The sequence below is a fragment of the Polyodon spathula genome, chromosome 6 (genome assembly GCF_017654505.1).
Source record: "Polyodon spathula isolate WHYD16114869_AA chromosome 6, ASM1765450v1, whole genome shotgun sequence".
NCBI classification, from domain to species: Eukaryota; Metazoa; Chordata; class Actinopteri; order Acipenseriformes; family Polyodontidae; genus Polyodon; species Polyodon spathula.
The window spans coordinates 41534885-41554712 of record NC_054539.1 but is presented as its reverse complement, the minus strand read 5'-3'; the positions used below and the strand labels follow the sequence as shown (position 1 = coordinate 41554712).

Sequence of the window (19828 nt, the reverse complement as noted above, 5' to 3'; positions counted from 1 at the left end):
ACAGAAAAAGACACTAAATTATCTTTTTTGAGATTATGCTGTAACATGTTTTATGTAGCAAAGCAACTTCTCCACATAAAAATATAATCTCAATACAGGAATACGTTATATAAAATAGGTTTGCTTTGAATGAAATAATACAGTAGCACATCTTTTTAAAAAAAGTATAATTCAGTTACTGGACCTCCAGTTTTGAGGCTTGTTATGCACCGGAGCTGCTGCCAGTTCCATCTGCCGTGAACAATCCTATCGGCAACCCTACGCCAAACAAAAATCAAAAGCTTATATCTAGGCAATAAATACTGGAAGGCCAATACTAATGTGGTCCTACTTGTATCTGGAAACTGTACGCTTACTTTTTAGTCAGGGTTGTTTTCTTTTAGACATTTTATTTATGACACCCACCTCGACGCTGTTTGCATATGACTGTGGGAGTGTAATACTGCGAGATTAACAAATCGATTAATATAACTCATTATCAAGTAAAATACAGAAACCTCTGATTACATTGTGTATGATCAGTGAGAATGGCTTCAACTTCTCCTAATGAGTTGACAAACACAAAACAGAATGCAATTCGGTTAACTATTACATATATTGTATCGACCTGGGCTTTAGAAAAAAATGATAAAACACTGTCTCTGCAACAAGTCTCTGATGCAACTAGTATAAATTCCATACTGTAAAGTCAACGCAGTATGAACAAAAATGGATGGAAACAAATATCTTCCAGCTTGAAATGTTAGAATAAAAATACCTTACATAGACTAATCTTTTTTTCCCTGCAAAGTGACCTTTTTTATAATATGACATTAGAGAGATAAACAGACTCAGGCATTTCAAATTGACTTTTTTTTTTTTTTTTTTTTTTTAGACTTTTCACAGAGGTGCAATCACAGCTTGCCACTGTGGTGGTGTAATGAAGAACAGGCTGCCATTGAAAAGTAAAAAAAAAAAAAAAAGAAGTCACAAGACTGCTCTGTTTTTGTAAAAGTATGAAATATGGTGTCGTTGGCTACATTTCGCACACAGTAGATCAGAGGTTCACAATCTTTTTTTCCTGCACTACCCCATTTTGAGACTTAAAAATGTAAGCAACCGAAAAACATAGCAACCAACATATTAATATGTTATTTAATTTATTTATTAAGTCTAATGTGACACGTGGGCTTGAATGTTGTGACACAGCTTCACTAATGGTGTGGTTGAAATTAATTTCTGATGTTTCATCCATGGTGGTTCGATACCAAGACTCGAACACAAAGTGCAGAGAATCCAGCTTCACAGAAATAAATGCTGGCAATCAGTTTTAAGGCGCTTGTTGAGAGTGCAGGATATTCACTCTTAACACTGAACCAGAACTCCAGTAGAGAAAGTCGGGTTATGTTCCTTGCAAGAGTCGATGATCACAGGATATGTCAATTAGCTGTTCGATTTCAGCTGCTGGTAAATCCATAGCATCAGGCGTGCAATGAAAAGGGCTTTGCACCCAATCGTATTTTGTCATGTCTAAGTCAGGGGAAAAAGGACGTAAAATGTGTCTCCAGCTGGCTGAGATGCTCTACCATGACCTGTGTGGGAGGCTGACTAATTTCACTGTCAGCCAGGAACTTGCAAAGCTGTGGGAAGGATTCATAGTTAGACTTCAATAAATTATTCTTCCAGAAAGCCATTTTTCACTCAATCACTGAGATGAAAGATGTTAGTGTTCTTTCCTTGCAAACCTGCATTCAGTTTTGCAGATGTGTCTATGGTATAGGCAAGGCGGCACATCTTATTTTGCTCACAGAAAAAAAAAAAAAATCAGTTTTTTTGCAGTCCATCACACAGGCAAGCAGCTCTTCTCTCAGTTCAAAAAATCGTTCTAGTACCCTTCCTCTTGCAAGCCATAGTTTTGCAAACAGACGCATGCAAAGAGGGTGAGGCTTGATGTAGTTCACAATGGATGTGGCCTGCTGCAAATCTTCACCTAGCTCTGTGCTTAAATCTTTAGCTGTCAGTTGCTCTCTGTGGATCATGTAGTGAGTCCACACAGCAGATGGAGCAACTCTTCAATAACGCAGCCCTGCTTTTGTGGTCTGCCACAGATGGCTCCCCGTCTGTGCAAAAAACACCACGCGATCGAACAGGATATCATTGTCCTTTATGTAGCACATTGAATATTTGTTGTGCAGTCTCGTGTCCTGGAAGAGGGAGACCGAACTGAATGTCTTCGCTTTTGTGCAATAGTTATCAACAGCATCTTTATTTTTCAGACATTCCACCAGCGTGTTTTCTTGATTTGCTGCTATCGCCTCAATCCTTCTCTTCACGTGTTGTTAGAGAGAGGTATGGCTCTGAATTTCCACACACATTATTCTCACCATATTGACTGTGGCGGGCAAAATTAAAGTCTCACCAATTTTGGGAGGCTTCTTGGCCTGTGTGATACGATAGCTCACCTCAAATGATGCCCGTTGAGCTTGATCAGAGACGGACAAAGCCCTCTTGAATTGCAGCTGTTGATGCGAAAGTCCCTCTTTCATGCACTGGAAAAATAATTCTGTTTTCCCCACGTATTCCTTGTGAAGTGTCGCTGCAATTTATTTGGCTTTATGCTTTCGCTAGATAACACCTTGGGACACAAGAGGCATTTTGGCTTAGTTTTTCACAAATACTGTTAAAAGTTGATGCCTGCAAGATACGTTGTCAAACTGTGCTCAGCGACAGCAATACCATGCAGTGTGCTGTGCAAGCAGGAAATAACAAGGTGGTTTCATGATCCCATCCGTTGATGGGGCAACCCCACTTGGGATCACAGTTTGGGAACTGCTGCAGTAGATTATATTTTTAGATTTTTTAAATAATTATAAAAATACAAATGTAAAGTTTTTTACGTGATTAAAAAAATTACGTAAAAAAAAATTCTGAAAAATGGATGCATACTACAAAAAAAGGTTATGAATTCGAAAATCATACTAGGTAAATCCAATACAAGAGAAAATTAGTTAACAGTCAAAAAAAAAAAAAAAAAACATTATAAACCCCTTGGAGCTCCAATAAATTTTAAAATGTTTTCAGTGAAATGGAAGAATGAAAAAAAAAAAAACTCCAACTGAATGACTGATTAACAATCGAGTCTCGGTACAGCTGCATAAAAGCAGCATGTTTTCACTCACTCAGGGTTGTGTGTTCGGTGAGTGGAGAACGGAATTGGAGATGGAGGTAATAGCAATTAATAGAAAATCATAATACCAGCTCACCGGGTTTGTCTTTGTAGTCCGTTTTGTTTGTCTCTTTGCTTTGGCTAAGAGTGCCGTGTCCTGTGTTTTGTTTGTCTTTCAACCTTTTATTTTCTGTTTGTTTAATCATTAAATGCTGAGCGCAAGTAAGCGCTCAGCTTCACTGAAACTCCACGTCTCTCTGTCTGTTCTGTTTTGGTTCCTGTTTCTGGTCTGACATCACCCACTACAGCCGTCTTTGTGACACGTAGTGTCAGGAAGGGATTACCAGCGCCTCCTAGACGCAGACCAGAGCATGAACCAGAGGACTGTTTAAAAAATTTAAAAAATGGGGAAAAGCAGCCAGAAAAAGCAGCAACAGCAGCACAGCAAAGACGGAAAGGAGGAAGCAGGGCTCTGGTGTTTCGCCTGTGGCAAAACCTGTCACACCACTAGGCACTGCTCTGTCCATGTAGAGCTGCTGCCATTGTCCCGAAAGATGGGATGGGGGAAAACACGGAGGAGTGGTTCTGCCAGAGGGCTAGGAAGCCAGGACCCAACCGGCTGCCATCGCCGTTGTGCCCCCTCAGCGAGGGTAAGCATTACTTTGCCTTCTGTCCCTTTCACAATTATGAAGAGGAGGAGGAGGACGAGGAGCCCGAACGTCCTATGCCTGAGTGGGAGGAGCACGAATTTCCTACGCCTGAGTGGGAGCCCAAATGTCCTAAGATCAAGAGGGGGGAGTCAATGCGTCCACAGCCCAAGAGGGGGGAGTCGATGCGTCCACAGCCAAAGAGGGGGGAGTTGGTGTGTCCACAGCCAAAGAGGGGGGAGTTGGTGTGTCCACAGCCAAAGAGGGGGGAGTCGGTGTGTCCACAGGCCAAAGAGGGGGGAGTCGGTGTGTCCACAGGCCAAAGAGGGGGGAGTCGGTTTGTCCACAGCATGAGAAGGGGAATCCCACGGCCCTCAGACCCAAGCCACCAGCAGATGAAGAATGCCTGTCGTTTCCACCTCCACTAGCAGAGGAAGAGTGCCTGCCATTTCCACCTCCACCAGTCTCCTCTCACGGTCCACTGCAAGTTTACTTCTTACAGACGACCAAAGCGGGAGTGAGTTCACTCCTCTGCAGTGTGGTCACGGGAGAGCAATGAAGGAGAGCCGCACCAGTCCCCTGGAACAGGGGTAGACTACACTCTGCTCCCACCTCTGTCGGCAGGAGACTACATGCCGCTTCCACCTCCGTCGGTAGGAGACTACACACCGCTCCCACCTCCGTCGGCAGGAGACTACACGCCTCCACCAACTCCACCACCAGGAGCAGAGCAGCAGGAACTGCCTCTATCTCCACCACCAGGAGCAGAGCAGCAGGAGCTGCTTGTGCCTCTGCTACCTTCACCAGCTTAGGGTGAATGCCTACTGGTTCCCCGTCCACCAGCAGATGGTGAATGCCTGCTGGGTCCCCGTCCAGCAGCCGAGGGTGAATGCTTGCTGGGTCCCCGTCCAGCAGCAGAGGGCGAATGCCTCCTGGGTCCCCGTCCACCAGCAGAGGGTGAATGCCTGCTGGGTCCCTTTCCACCAGCAGAGGGTGAATGCCTGCTGGTATCACTTCCCCCACCATCATGAGGAGAGGAGCTGGAGCTTCCTCTGCCTCCATCACCATCAGGGGGAGAGGAGCAGGAGCTGCCTCTCCCTTCACCAGAAGGACCAGGACTAGATGCTGGTGGTCCTCAGCAGCCTGTGCATAATCTACAGAGGGAAGCACTGGGAAGAACCGCCCAGCCGCAGTGGCCAGGAAGAAGGCCAAAACCCACACCCCAGCTTGTCCTGACTCCCCGCACGTCATCACTCGAGAATGCCTGCATGACACCTCCCAAGGATGCCTTCACGTTATCGCTCGGGGATGCCTGCCTCGCTTCACACAAGGATGCCTGCTGCTCCACATCGCCTGGGGTGGCCTGCTGCTACGCATTGCCTGGGGTGACCTGCTGCTCTGCATCTGCCTGGGGCTGCCGGCTCTGCTTTGCTTGGGGTCACCAGAATTGCTTCACCAGGGGTCGCCGTCAGCTCTGCTTGGCTACAGGGGTCAGTGTGACCGGAGCCCCACCAGAGGGAGCTGCCGGCTATGACGAAGGGGGGAGAGGTCAGGAGATCACCAACCCCAGCAGTTTTTCCGCTGCTGGAATTGCCCTGGCTGAAGGAGGAGTCAGTCTGGGAGCTGTCAGCATATGCTGACAGCCTCACCACTGGCAGCATTTCCGCTCCCAGTGGTACAGCGGGAGAAGAGACTCACCCCACATCTGCTGACAGCATTGCCAGTAGCAGCCTGGCTACTGGCAACATTGCCGCCCATGAACCCCTTAAAATCCCTGTTCTTGGCCCGGGACTTTGAGCGAGATTTTGGGGATTTTAAGGAGGGAGGTGGCCATTGAGGCCATGTGTGCTACGCACAAGGGGGGGGGGGGGTATGTGACAATGTTGCCCTGCACCTGTGTGTATTTCTGTGTTGTATGTCGTGTGTAAGTGTGTTAATGTTGGTGTATAGTCATTGGTACACGGGATGTAATATGGGTTACGGTGGTTAAAATGTATATTTGTATTTAGGCACAAGAATTGCACAGCACTTTACGTGCAGGTAAAATGTAACAATATGTAAGCACGGGGAATTGCACTTTATTAATTCACGTGCAGTTGTACCGAGACTCCAACTGAATGACTGATTAGGAATCGAGTCTCGGTACAGCTGCATAAAAGCAGCATGTTTTCACTCACTCGGGGTTGTGTGTTCGGTGAGTGGAGAACAGGATTGGAGACGGAGGTAACAGCAATTAATAGCAAATCATAATACCAGTTTTTACCACCGTGTTTGTCTTTGTAGTCTGTTTTGTTTGTCTCTGTTTTGGCTACGAGTGTCGTGTCCTGTGTTTGTTTGTCTTTCAACCTTTTATTTTCTGTTTGTTTAATCAATAAATGCTCAGCACAAGCAAATACACTACCTTGCGCCATCTGGCAGCTTTCTGTCAAAGGAGGTGCTTCGGGGAATGACTGCTTGAGCCTGCTGAAGAAACTGCTGGCCCTGCAGTCGGTCGGCAGGTCCTTGGATGGGGGAGGCCCGCGTAATGGGCTGACCACCAGGAGTGGGGAAGCGATGCCAGGTTGTGTTCCTTCTGAAAGGGGTTTTGTACTCACAAGGGGTGCCTTCACTGTCAAGTTTGTACTCCACCATTGGAATTCGGTACAGCTCTGAGCAGCCTCTGGACAAAAACAAAAAAAAATTAATAATTAATCCATTAAGTTGGATACAAACATGGACAGTTTCTATAAGCCGTATTTTATGGATTAGTGCTGTGCCAAAAGAGAACCTAAACTGAGATTGAATTTGTCAGTTTTGCATAAATAAGCCTGAAGGCAGGCAGACTTATTAAATTACACAATACTGCATGTGTACAGACAATCTTTCCTTCAGCAGATGTGTATTGTAAGTCTATTTCATGTACAAACTATTTCCCCCACTTCAAACATGCACTGCACATTGTATTGAAACATGTACTGCCCATCTGTAGTAGAAAGAGAAGAAAAATAAAAAGTCCTGGACTTTGACAAACATTTAGATTTATTTATTACCAATTGATATCAAAACGTTATAATAAATATGTATGTAATACAGAATAAATGGGTGGGATGGTGCCACTGAATGCTACATTAAAAAGAGACGGTGTTTAACAAACTAGATGTTCCTGAATAGAATAGCATTTATGTAACAATTTGATATGAAATGTCACTCTGAATAAAAAAACATACATGCCTGTCTTTGTTTTGCCAAGGTCGTCAAGGCTTGCCTTTCTGAGCTAGGATTTTATTTAAACTGGTTCAGCACCCTTTTGCTGTAAATATCTTTGCTTGGTTTGGTGTGTAATTTTCTAAAAGGATCATGCTTTTTAAATTTTAAATCCCTGCTGGAAATTAATTTCACGTTTCTTGGAAGTAAACTCTAATATTAAGGAAGTTCATCATTGTTGCATAAAATCTCTTTAAATCATAAATCATTTGTTTTCAATCACTTACAGTGCCTATAGAAAGTCTACATCCCCTTCTGTTTTCACCTTTTGTTGCCTTATAGCCTGGAATTAAAATGCATTATATATATATATATATATATATATATATATATATATATATATATATATATATATATATATATATTTTTTTTTTTTTTTTAATTTACCTACACATCCTACCCGACAACTTCCAAGTGAAAAAAAATACTACAAATTTGTAGAAAATTAATTAAAAATAAAAACTGAAATATCGTGGTTGGATAAGTGTCCACCTCTATCCCAGTAGACTCACAGCTGTAATTGCTGCCAAAGGTGCTTCCACTAAGTATTAACTAAATGGGGTGGAGACTTATCCAATTACCTTTTTTTATGATTACAATTTTTTTTTTTTTTTTTTTTCTCATTAAAAACTTTTTTCCCCTTAACAGTGTGGAGTATGGTGTGTAGATAAGTGGAAAAAAATCCTCATTTAAATGCATGAAACTCTCAGGCACAGACACAACAAAATGTGAAAAAAGTTCAAGTGGGTGTAGACTTTCTATAGGCACTGTATTTTCCATTTTAGTCATGCAAGTTTGGATTTAGACCAAAATATCAGTATCTGGCTCACATGCAGCACAGGCCACTAACAGGTGAGCCCAAAAAGAACCATTACGATCGTATTATAGATCATTTGAGACCCAATGCACTCTTAACTAATTGCAAAATGTACTGTAATTTAGATCTAGTGTAATTTGTAAAGGGTAATGAGTAGAGGTGGGAATTTCAAATAATAACACATTTGAATACTCAACCTCTAATTACAGAACAGCCACAGGTCCTTAGAATGTATTAGCAACCACACATAGGGACGCATAGACAAATACATCAACAGTTACAGTGAAGAAACATTTGGCACCTAATATATTTAAAGTAAAAGCTGATAAACTAGAAGTAAGAAATAACAATACACAGCAGGTGCGGTTTTAACTATAAAACACAAAACTTTATAAAAAGGACCTTCAAAACTTTCACTGCATTTTTAACACCCTTTGACGACTTGTATAAAACAAACAACACGACTGCTTACTAACAAAGCACAACAAAATGTTTGCTCAATCAATGCTATAATACAGTATATAACTCAAAAACGGGATGTACTGTACCCGTACTTGCTGATTCCATAATATAATAATCATTAAAAAAAAAAAAAAAAAAAAAAAAAAAAAAAAGAAGTCTGATTCTGGAACCAAGGTGATATCAGTAGAAGACCAACAACAGCAGAACTCAAACAACAAAGTCTTAACATTGTACGAGACACATCACATCGCTGACAACTGTGCACAGTACAAGATGCAATGCTTGTTTGTTTTTTGTTTTTTTTGCCACATTAGGTGTTTTCTTCAGATGGGTGTTTGCATTTTAGATGACTGAGCATTTAACTCTTTGATTTACAATATGAAATACCTGTGCTGCAGAGATTACATTGTATGGTGGTCTCGCTTAACTTTTTCTAAATACTTCCACACTTTTGCATCTTAAAAAAAAAAAAAAACATGTTTGCATTGCTCATGTACTCCCTTAGCCAATAGCAGAGCTAGGTAATGAAGGATGCCCGTTCCTGTCAATTATCAGTCAGGTGACAATTGTAGTGGCTGATTACTTTTAACTTCCTCCTCTCTCAAAAATAGCGTGCCAAATTTGCGCAATTTTACATTTGTTTTACAAATGAACGAGTATTCGAAACTTGATCAAAGTATTTGAGTAGTCATTTTATTTAGAATACTCAATTACTCGAATATTCTGACTCACCCCTTGTAATGAGGTATGCTTTGTCAAGGTACTGTAGCAAGGTTATAGATTTAGAAACCTAGGTCTTAACAATTATATTTTCTATATTGGGAAGCTATTATTCTTATGGATGGTTTCACAGGCCCTGCTTAGCAGTAATCTTGGAGCGATCTAATATAAATTGGGTAAGGTAGTCCAAGATTAGTGCTAATCAGAGTTCCATGCTACCCAGCAAAAAAATGCCTTCCTTCAGAAGTCCCAACTTATGCCAAACAATTCAGCAAACAGTTTATGACATTTTAAATAAGGCTGATAACTCAACCATAAAACAGATTAGTTTGTAACCCTGGAGGACTTTTGGTATGCATGGGTTAAATGATGTAAACAAGATGCAAAATATAAACTGGGTCAGCAACAAAAATGTTTTTCTTATACTATAGAGGGATTCCTTATGGCCACAGCGCAAATATAATATTCTGCATTTCATGTTATTCCTTGAAAAATACAAATCCCAGTTGGCTAGTTTACCTAATTCTATATGAACAGCAATCATTAAAATGTGTATATGCACTCTAACCTTTGACATGGCAGACCTTTCTAACCCAGAAACAGTGAGTTATTGCAGTGGAATAGCCTTTTCCATTTGCTACTGCCAAGAAACACACTATACATCAATCCCAGGCACACACCAACAAATTTAGGAGTCGTACAGCAATACTGCTTTCTTTGTTCTAGCCTGGTTGTGAAGTAAATTATCTCTCTCTGTTTTCTTCTTCTTCATAGTGCTGAGTGAAATTGTTCACAAACCATTTGTCAATGGTTATCAATTAATTGACCCCCCCCCCCCAAGGGGAAATATCAATTGGCAGCAACAGGTAATTTTATGTCAAGAGATCAAATATTATATTAGTTACTCAAGGAGGCTGTAATGATTTTGGCTTAATTCTGATATGGCTAGGCTCCCATTTATAGTGGGACACACATCTAATATGGAAGTCCTGAGGTGCTGCAATCCTTAAAATGCACTCAGCTATAAAAACACCAGGCCTGTATTTAAAAAAAAAATAAAGATACTAGGACTGTCACCCCCCTCTGTGCAGTCCATTTTCAGTGAAAGGGACAGATAAGGCCTTTTCAAAATGTCTTTTCCCATGGATTATTTCTAAACATTTGGTACTTTAAATACTGCAGGTCTATTTCAAACTGCTGGGAAAGAAATCCTGGCACTGCTTAGGTTTCAGAATCTTTCATATTTATCTTCAACACATTACATCCAAAACTAATTTGGAGCGAAAAGGTCTGGCGCTTTGCTTACAAGGTTCTGTCGGTTTACTGTATCTGACTGTACTGAATGAATAGTGTCTGAGGTTTCCCACAAATTCCTTTAAACAGAGATAATTGTTGACCTGACGAGCTTCCACTTCAGGTTATTTGGGACCCTCAAGACTCCTTACCCAAGCACACATACCATGATTAACAGCAATCAAAAAGAAATATAGCCCAGCTTAGCAGCTGGGCTGGCCAACAGAGAATTTCCCTGACTTAGTCATGACACAAAGAGAGGGGAAACGGAGTAGCAGCCAACTACTTTAATAACAAAAACAGGAGGGCCAGATGTAGAGATAAGAAAGTCAGGGAGCACGTCTGCTATTCACTACTGGGAGTGACTACCGCATGAGCAAACAACCCAAAACAACAGCACTGCCAGCACAAAGTCATGGAGCATCACCTTTATTACAATATTACACACAGGAGCCACCGCTGATCAGATATATGTTATCTTCAACCTTGCTTATGAAAATGTTGGAGGACATCCAAGTCATGTCTATTGTTGAGTAAACTTATGTTCTTCTTTCCCTTGGTTTACAGTATTTTATTTTTGCATTTTTATTTACATATGGGTAGTTACTGAAGTCTTCAGCCAGACACTGCTGCACCACACAAATACCTGCCCTTGCCATAGTATACCTCCTGAACACCAGAAAAACTAATTTAAAAGTATTTTGCCCTGCGCAAAAATAATAGTGCTTTATTGTAGAGCGGTGAATTATGTTTGCTAAAGCAACAACCGCAACAAACTATTAGTGGTGCCAACTCAGGGCCGGTGCTAGGATTCACTGGGCCCTGGTGCAAGAGTGTGAAGTACACCCCCCACACCCCCTCATTCGTTCGGGGGCCGGTCAAAAAAAAAAAAAAAAAAAAAGTTTTGCTCCAAAAAGGAGTACAAATCATGTGTGATTTTTGGGGAATTCAACGTCAGTTTATTTAGCTGCACAGGTTTGTTTCATGATTTCAACTCTTACCAGGCAGGTCTATTATGGAAAATTGAGGTGTGATGTAGGAGTTTGCACAGAGAAATAAAGTTGGCTGATAGGCCTATGTGTTTATTTTTTCCAGAAGTATTTGTGATTATATACCTTGTTAGTAAACTGTTTGCTATAATCGTTATAAACAGCATCTGTGAAATAAATGCAACCCCCCCCCCCTCATAAACTGAACAGTCTGTTGTTTTTTAATCAACACTGACCTATTATAAAGTTTCACGCTGAGTCTCGCCTACATAGCTCTGATTTGCTAATGTGTGTTTTGACTGACAGTACAACTTTGCCAAGGTTTATTTTTGAACTACCGGGAGAACAGTTTTTTGTTTTTGTTTTTCAATAATGGACTTTTGGGGAGAAAAAAAAAGAGATTATAGAGTATCTTTGGTATGGGCCCCAGCAGAGGCTAGGCCCGGGTGCAGTTGCAATCTCTCGCTTTCAACTAATTAGCTTTTACGGCAGTAATAGATTTTTGTGCTACCATTATTTTATTTTAGGACACACTGGGGCAGAACCCTATGTGTCCATTAAAGCCAATTATATTAATTATCAGCATAGTACCTTTCTCAGCAACAGGGTTTTCCATTTAACTGTTTGTTAATGTATGCCAATTTATATTTTAAATTTGTTTTAACTTGAATGTACCCCATTCAACGCTGTGGGTTCTTATATTCATACAGAAAAAATTGTGATAGACTGAACCCTCAGTTGGTGTTAGAGGGAAGAATTCATTAAGTAGTTTAGCTATAAACAAAAACTTTAAATAAAATTTATCCAAAATGACTCCATCAAGCAAATGAAGCTGTTATAACAAAGGGAAAGAATTATCTTACCAAGTCAGCTAATCTCATTAACATAACCAATTCTTATTCTATAATTAAATGAGTTTCATGAATGAAATTGCCCAGATTACTTTAACTGGAAAGTTGTTCACAATAAAATGGAGGAATCCTAATCCGTTCTGTGTAAATATTTTCTAAACTTGACATTACCTTAACTATTGTACATGCAAAAGCACAATACTGGTATTCCTTCCAGGCAAATCACCACTTTTTATATTTCCATAAATACATGTACTGATTTATTTATTATACATTGTCACGGATAGCTTGTGGTGATGTTAGACCCGGAAGACAAACACAAATCCTGCCGATGACTGGTGAAAGAATGAATGAATGGTTGAACCCAAAACAAATCATGAACACATAACTGACACCAACTAAACAAACAGGGACAAACATACCACAACCAAGTACCGCGCTCGTCCTCCAGCATGAAGTAGCAATTGCTATTATTATTATTTTTTTTAATCTCCTCGCTCTCTCCTGTTCTTTCGCCCTAAACACACAACCCAGAGTGAGTGAAACATTCACCCTTTTATGCAGCTGTACCGAGATCAATCATTCAATTGGAATCATGGTACATCTACACGTGAATTACTTTGTGCACTTCCTGTGCTTCCATACAAATACCCCTTTTACTCTGCATGTGAAGTGACTGTACCATCCTCATGTCTACAAACATACATGTTATAACACTCGTGCTACATAACCCCACATTACATCCTGTGCATCAGTGCAGATACACCAACATTAGTACACCACATGCAACATATAAACATAAAATACACACAGGGGCGGGGCACACTACCACATGCATTTATTATTAAAGAAGAAAAATATGAAGCAGGTGGTTCAGAAGTTTTGGGAACTTAAAAGCACTTTTAGAGAACATAAGAAAAGTTGTGAATGAGAAGCTGTCAAGCCCATCGAGGATCAACACTTGCTAACACCTTTCGTCCCTGGGAAGGATCGAAGCACGCTTTACGATCCAAGAGTTTATGTTGTAACAGCAACTAAAATGGTGTCGTTAACAATTATTTTTAATACATTATCTAATGAACTAATTCAAAATAACTTTTCCTATTGTAGGTCTCACATGTGCAGTTTTGAACGAACATTCTATAGCAATGCATTTCCTTGGTCATTTCATCTGAATATTAGAGTTGACCCTTACCCTTTCAAAAACATCTCCCCTTTCATTAACAAACTAGCTGCTTCCTTACACTATAATAATAACTGACATTATTTGCAACCAGTGACATGCTTGACTCTTCTGAGATTGAAAGTGAAGCATTAAACTACAGACCTGAAAGTAAGGCCCCCAAACAGAAAGCTTTCTTTAACCTAGTAAGGTACCAGGTACATTTTTTTTTTTTTTTTTTTAAACTAAAATACTACAATAATGTAAGTGTGTGACAGACAAGTTATACATTTTTTTCATTAGTTTTAATCCCTTTTCCATTGAGCAAATTAAATCTTTTTTTTTTTTTTTTTTTACCTCCTGGGCGAGCCATCCTCATGTGGTTGAATAATCATCACCTTTACAGTCACCGATGTCCGCAAGAGGTCAATCATCTGCTCATGGGTCAAAGTGGCCACTGCCACTTTGCAGATCTCCACGAGGCGACTCCCTTGCCTGAGGCCAGCCTTCCATGCAAATCCAAAGGGCTCAACATCTGCCACTATTCCCTCAAAGTTCACGTGGAACCCGAGCTGGCCTAGTGAGTTCCTCCGGAGGGTGATTTCTGATGTCTCACAGCCTCTGGTTACAATCTAGATTACAAAAAAAGGAAGAGAAGAAAAAAAGCCATTGTTATTCCATTGTCTTCAGAGATTCATTTTCTTTAAAGGCAAGGCACAGATCATTTTTCAGGTCAATTAATCTGGCTCTCTTTGGTGCAATAAAGCTCCAGACAGCAGCAAATATTTTCCTCAAATTATGAAACAGAGCAAGTAGGATGCCACTTTATAGTTCAGACAAGATCTATTCATAGGCTACACAAACAAGATTCCTTGCAAAGCTATTCCACAGTTCATGGCTATTCTAGTTTAAATTGTTAATGCTTTCAAAAGGTGCAGACAGACAAAAGGCAGCAGAAAAACAGGAAATCACTCAACATCTTCAGGCAACTTGTCCAAACAAATCGATCAGGAGGCAGACTTTTTGTAGGTTATTCTATTGTAATGACAAATAAAGAAAATAATGCCCCATGACATTTAAAGGCTAGTGTTTCATAAAACAGTATGTTGTAGGCAAGATATATGGCTTCAATATACATTAGTTAAATGATGTACTGCTACAATAAAGTTATTCAACTAAACACAAGAGTTGTCAAAACTAAAGTTTAACAACCTGTGAAATTCACAACTGTGGACTGCATTTTAAAAGAAATACCTATATTTTTCACAGCACTTATTTTACAAAACAAAATATCCATCACTGCTAAATAAAAACAAAACTGGCAAAATGTTCCTACTAGAAATAAATAATTTCAAGAGAGTCAGGGATTTTACTTATTTATTAATCCATGTGCTTGCCGACCTGCTTTTAAGTCAATTGTCCTTAATATACAGTATATGTAGAAAATTGTAATTATATTATAAAATAACAGTACTGAATATATATGTACTCAAACAACGAAGAATGCACAATTCTCTGAAATAACTTGAAACTGACAAAAGTAATTGGCATCCACCATTGTTTATTCCATATTTAATAGAAATCAGACTTTGCTTTTGATTTTTTATTCAACATAATATTATAAATAATAACACAAATGAAAATGGCATCACGGCATTAGAGGCAATCACTGCAATCAAATGTTTTCTGTAGCTCTCAATGAGACTTCTGAACCTGTTAACACTGTTAACTCTTACTGAGCAACTACTCCAGCTGTCTCAGGTTTGATGGGTGCCTTCTCCAGACTCTACATTTCAGCTCTTTCCATCGATGTTCAATAGGATTCAGATCAGGACTCATAAAAGGCCACTTCAGAATGGTCCAATGTTTTGTTCGTATCCATTCTTGGGTGCTTTTAGCTGTGTGTTTTGGGTCATTATCCTGTTGGAGGACCCATGAACTGCGACTGAGACAGAGCTTTCTGACACTGGGCAGTACGTTTTGCTCCAGAATGCCTTGATAGTCTTGAGATTTCATTGTGCCCTGTACAGATTCAAGGCACCCTGTGACAGGCGCAGCAAAGCAGCCCCAAAACATAACCGAGCCTCCTCCATGTTTCAGTGTAGGTATGGTGTTCTTTTCTTTGAAAGCTTCATTTTATCATCTGTGAACATAGAGCTGATGTGACTTGCCAAAAAGCTCCAGTTTTGACTCATCTGTCCAAAGGACATTCTCCCAGAAGGATTGTGGCTTGTCAATATGCATTTTAGCAAATTCCAGTCTGCCTTTTTTATGTTTTTCTTTCAACAGTGGAGTCCTCCTGGGTCTTCTTCCATGGAGCCCACTTTTGCTCAAAAAGCGACGGATGGTGCAATCAGAAACTGACGTACCTTCACCTTGGAGTTTTGCTTGTATCTCTTTGGCAGTTATCCTTGGTACTTTTTCTACCATTCGCACTATTCTTCTGTTCAACCTGGGGTCGATTTTCCTCTTGCGGCCGCGCCCAGGGAGGTTGCCTACAGTTCTACGGATCTTAAACTTCTTAATATTTGCAACTGTTGTCACAGGAACATCAAGCTGCTTGGAGATGGTCTTGTAGCCTTTACCTTTACCATGCTTGTCTATTATTTTCTTTCTGATCTCCTCAGACAACTCTCTCTTTTGCTTTCTCTGGTCCATGTTCAGTGTGGTGCACACAATGATACCAAACAGCACAGTGACTACTTTTCTCCATTTAAATAGGCTGAATGACTGATTACAAGATTGGAGACATTTGTGATACTAATTAAAGAAACTAATTCGTTTGAAATATCACTATAATCCAATTATTTATTATCTTTTCTAAGGGGTACCAACAAATGTGTCCAGGCCATTTTAGAATATCTTTGTAGAATAAGCAATAATTCATCTCTTTTCACAGCTTCTTTGCTTTATTCTATGACATAGCAAAGACATGCAAGCAAACATGATAAAATAGCTTTTAATTTCATCACTTTTCAGGAGGAATGAAGCATTATTTCAATGAGCTGTAAGGGTACCAACAAAACTGAGCACGTCTGTGTGTGTGTGTGTGTCTCTCTCTCTCTCTCTCTCTCTCTCTCTCTCTCTCTCTCTCTCTCTCTCTCTCTCTCTCTCTCTCTCTCTCTCTCTCTCTCTCTCTATATATATATATATATATATAAACACACAGTGCCTTGCAAAAGTGTTCATTACCGAATTACAAATGGTACGTTGAAATTTCGTTCTGTTCTATATTTTATTTTAAAACACTTAAACTCAAAATCAATTATTGTAAGGTGACATTGGTTTTATGTTGGGAAATATTTTTAAGAAAAATAAAAAACTGAAATATCTTGCTTGCATAAGTATTCAACCCCCACACATTAATATTTGCTAGAGCCACCTTTCGCTGCAATAACAGCTTTAAGTCTTTTGGGGTAAGTATGTACCAGCTTTGCACACAGTGTCGGAGTGATTTTGGCCCATTTCTTCTTGGCAGATTTGCTCCAGGTTGTTCAGGTTGGTTGGACGACGCTTGTGGACCGCAATTTTCAAATAGTGCCACAGATTCTCAATGGGATTGAGATCAGGACTTTGACTGGGCCACTGTAGGACATTCACCTTTTTGTTCTTGAGCCACTCCAATGTTGCTTTGGCCTTGTGCTTGGGATCATTGTCCTGCTGAAAGGTGAATTTCCTCCCAAGCTTCAGTTTTTTAGCGGATTGAAGCAGATTATCTTGCTGTATTTTCCTGTATTTTTTGCTCCATCCATTCTTCCTTCAGTTGTAACAACCGAAGCATCCCCACAGCATGATGCTGCCACCACCATACTGTAGGGATGGTGTGTCTTGAGGCATGGGCAGTGTTAGGTTTGCGCCACACATAGTGCTTTGAGTTTTGGCCAACAAGCTCTATCTTGGTCTCATCTGACCACAAAACATTTTCCCACATTGCAGCTGGGCCACTGTCATGCTTTCTGGCAAACTCCAGACTCAGATGGTACTTTTTGAGTAATGGCTTCTTTCTTGCCACCCTCCCATACAGGCCAGTGTTATGCAGACCTCTTGATATGGTTGACTGGTGCACCATTACTCCACTCCCAGCCACTGAACTCTGTAGCTCCTTCAAAGTGATTGTTGGCCTCTGTGTGGCTTCTCTCACAAGTCTCCTTCTTGTTTGAGCACTGAGTTTTGAGGGACGGCCTTTTCTTGGCAGTGCCTGGGTGGTGTGATGCAGCTTCCACTTCCTGATTATTGATCCAACTGTGCTCACTGGGATATCCAAACACTTGGATATTATTTTGTACCCTTTCCCTAATCTATGCATTTGTATTACTTTATCTCCAACTTCAGTAGAATGCTCTTTGGTCTTCATTTTCCTTCAGATTCACAGCCTTACCAATGATCCTTCAACAGTGGGGTTTTTATCCAGAAAATGTGACAGCAATTTTAATGGTTCACAGGTGGAAGCCAATGGTAAGGTAATTGTGTCCTCGTTAGGGCAATTTCTTTCATCGGTGCAAACTGGGAGCTTCCACAGCACAGGGGTTGAATATTTATGCAAGCAAGATATTTCAGTTTTTTATTTTTCTTCAAAATATTTCCCATCATAAAACCAATGTCACCTTACAATAACTGATTTTGAGTAAAATATCAAACAGAACGAAATTTCAATGTATCATTTGTAATTCGATAATATGAGAGAATTGGTCAGGGGTCTGAATACTTTTGAAAGGCACTGTATATACATTCTTAAAATAGTGGGATTTTTGATGCAGATATACTGTAGATAGTAGAACGAGGGCCACTCTGAATGATTATTCTGGTTGTTGGTCTGGTCCAGTGGTTAAAGAAACGGGTTTGTAACCAGGAGGTACAGCCCCTTTCAAAATTTTCACCTTGTGTTGCCTTATAGCCTGGAATTGTAATACATTAAAATACTTTCATTTATCTACACATCCTACCCCACAACTTCCATGTGAAAAAAAAAATTCTAGAAATTTGTAGAAAATTATTTAAAAACAAAAACTGAAATAGCTTGGTTGGAGAAGTGTCCACCTGCCTTGTAATAGCAATCCTAAATTAGCTCAGGTGTAACCAATCGCCTTCAAAATCACACACCAAGTTAAATGGCTTCCACCCGTTTGTTAAACTGTAGCGATTCACATGATTTCAGGATAAATTCAGCAGTTCTTGTAGGTTCCCTCTGCTGGGTAGTGCATTTGAAAGCAAATACTCAACCATGAACACCAACGCGCTTTCAAAAGAACTCCGGGACAAAGTTGTTGAAAGGAACAGATCAGGGGATGGGTATAACAAAATATCAAAAGGCCTTGATTATGCCTTGGAGAATGGGCAAGACGATTATTAAGAAGTGGAAGGTGAATGGCACCACCAAGACCCTACCTAGATCAGGCCATCTGTGACGGGAGTGTGATGGTTCCCAGTTGTAGTGCGCCCTCCCGACCACTGGTGGTGCTGGAGAGCTGCCAGCAGTAACAGTGCTGGCTAGGTCCAGCCATTTTGAGCAGCATGACTGCTCTCCCTCTCTGTCCTGGGATAGTGCCAGCGTGGTGACGTGCTGTTGTGAGTGCACTTTAATTATTTGAGATTTTTCCAGAACCTTGAGGCGGCTGCTTTTCCCCTTTTCCCTTGTTTGTGGATTACTGGAGAAAACTGATCCAGGACACTGAGCACACCAGCCGACTAACAAAGGAAACCAAGCAGGGCTGTGCAGCTTGGAGGAGCATTTCCTTTTTGTGTTTTTTTCCTTGGTTTACCTTCAATGTTCGGGACTTTGTTTACCTTTTTGTTTGTTTTAGCCACACTGCCTTACCATTGATGGTACTGTGAGTGGTTTCTTTTTTTGTTGTTTTTTTTTTTTTTTTTAATTCCCATGGCTATTGCAGCCATTGTATTAATAAAAACTAAAACCCCAGTGTTGGGCGGTGATTATCTACGGCTTTTGTGTCAATTTCTGGTCCTCCAGTGGACTCTACCCACCACCCTCCCACACCGTCCCTCTAAACTGGATGACTGAGCAAGAAGGAGACTGATCAGAGAGGCTATCAAGAGGCCAATGACAACTTTGCAAGAGCTACAAGAGTTTATGGCCAAAACTGGTCAAAGTGTGCATGTGACAACAATATCCCAAGCACTCCACAAATCTGGCCTGTATGGTAGGGTGACAAGAAGAAAGCCATTACTCAAGAAAGCCAACCTTGAATCCTGTTTGAAGTATGCAAAAACACTCAGGAGATTTTGTAGCCATGTGGCAAAAAGTTTTGTGGTCTGACGAAACTAAAGTGGAACTTTTTGGCTTAAATGCAAAGCATTATGTTTGGCGCAAACCCAACACGGCGCATCACCCAAAGAACACCATCCCTACTGTGAAGCACGGTGGTGGGAGTATAATGTTATGGGATGTTTCTCATCAGCAAGGACTGGGGCACTTGTAAGGATAGAAGGGAAAATGAAATGGAGCAAAGTACAGAGAATTCCTTGAGGAAAACCTGCTGCC

The 19828-nt window shown here is 40.6% G+C and overlaps 1 protein-coding gene across 2 annotated transcripts in view; it reads right to left on the bottom strand.

The window, feature by feature from the left end:
- LOC121317193 (signal-induced proliferation-associated 1-like protein 2) overlaps positions 1–19828 on the bottom strand; it is a 158898-nt gene that overhangs the window by 49273 nt on the left and 89797 nt on the right. For both annotated transcript variants that reach the window (XM_041252859.1, XM_041252860.1), the window contains 2 exons: positions 13687–13961; positions 6194–6451 (listed from right to left, as the gene is read on the bottom strand). In XM_041252859.1, coding sequence (XP_041108793.1) covers positions 6194–6451; positions 13687–13961 — 533 coding nt within the window. The remainder of the gene's footprint in view (positions 1–6193; positions 6452–13686; positions 13962–19828) is intronic.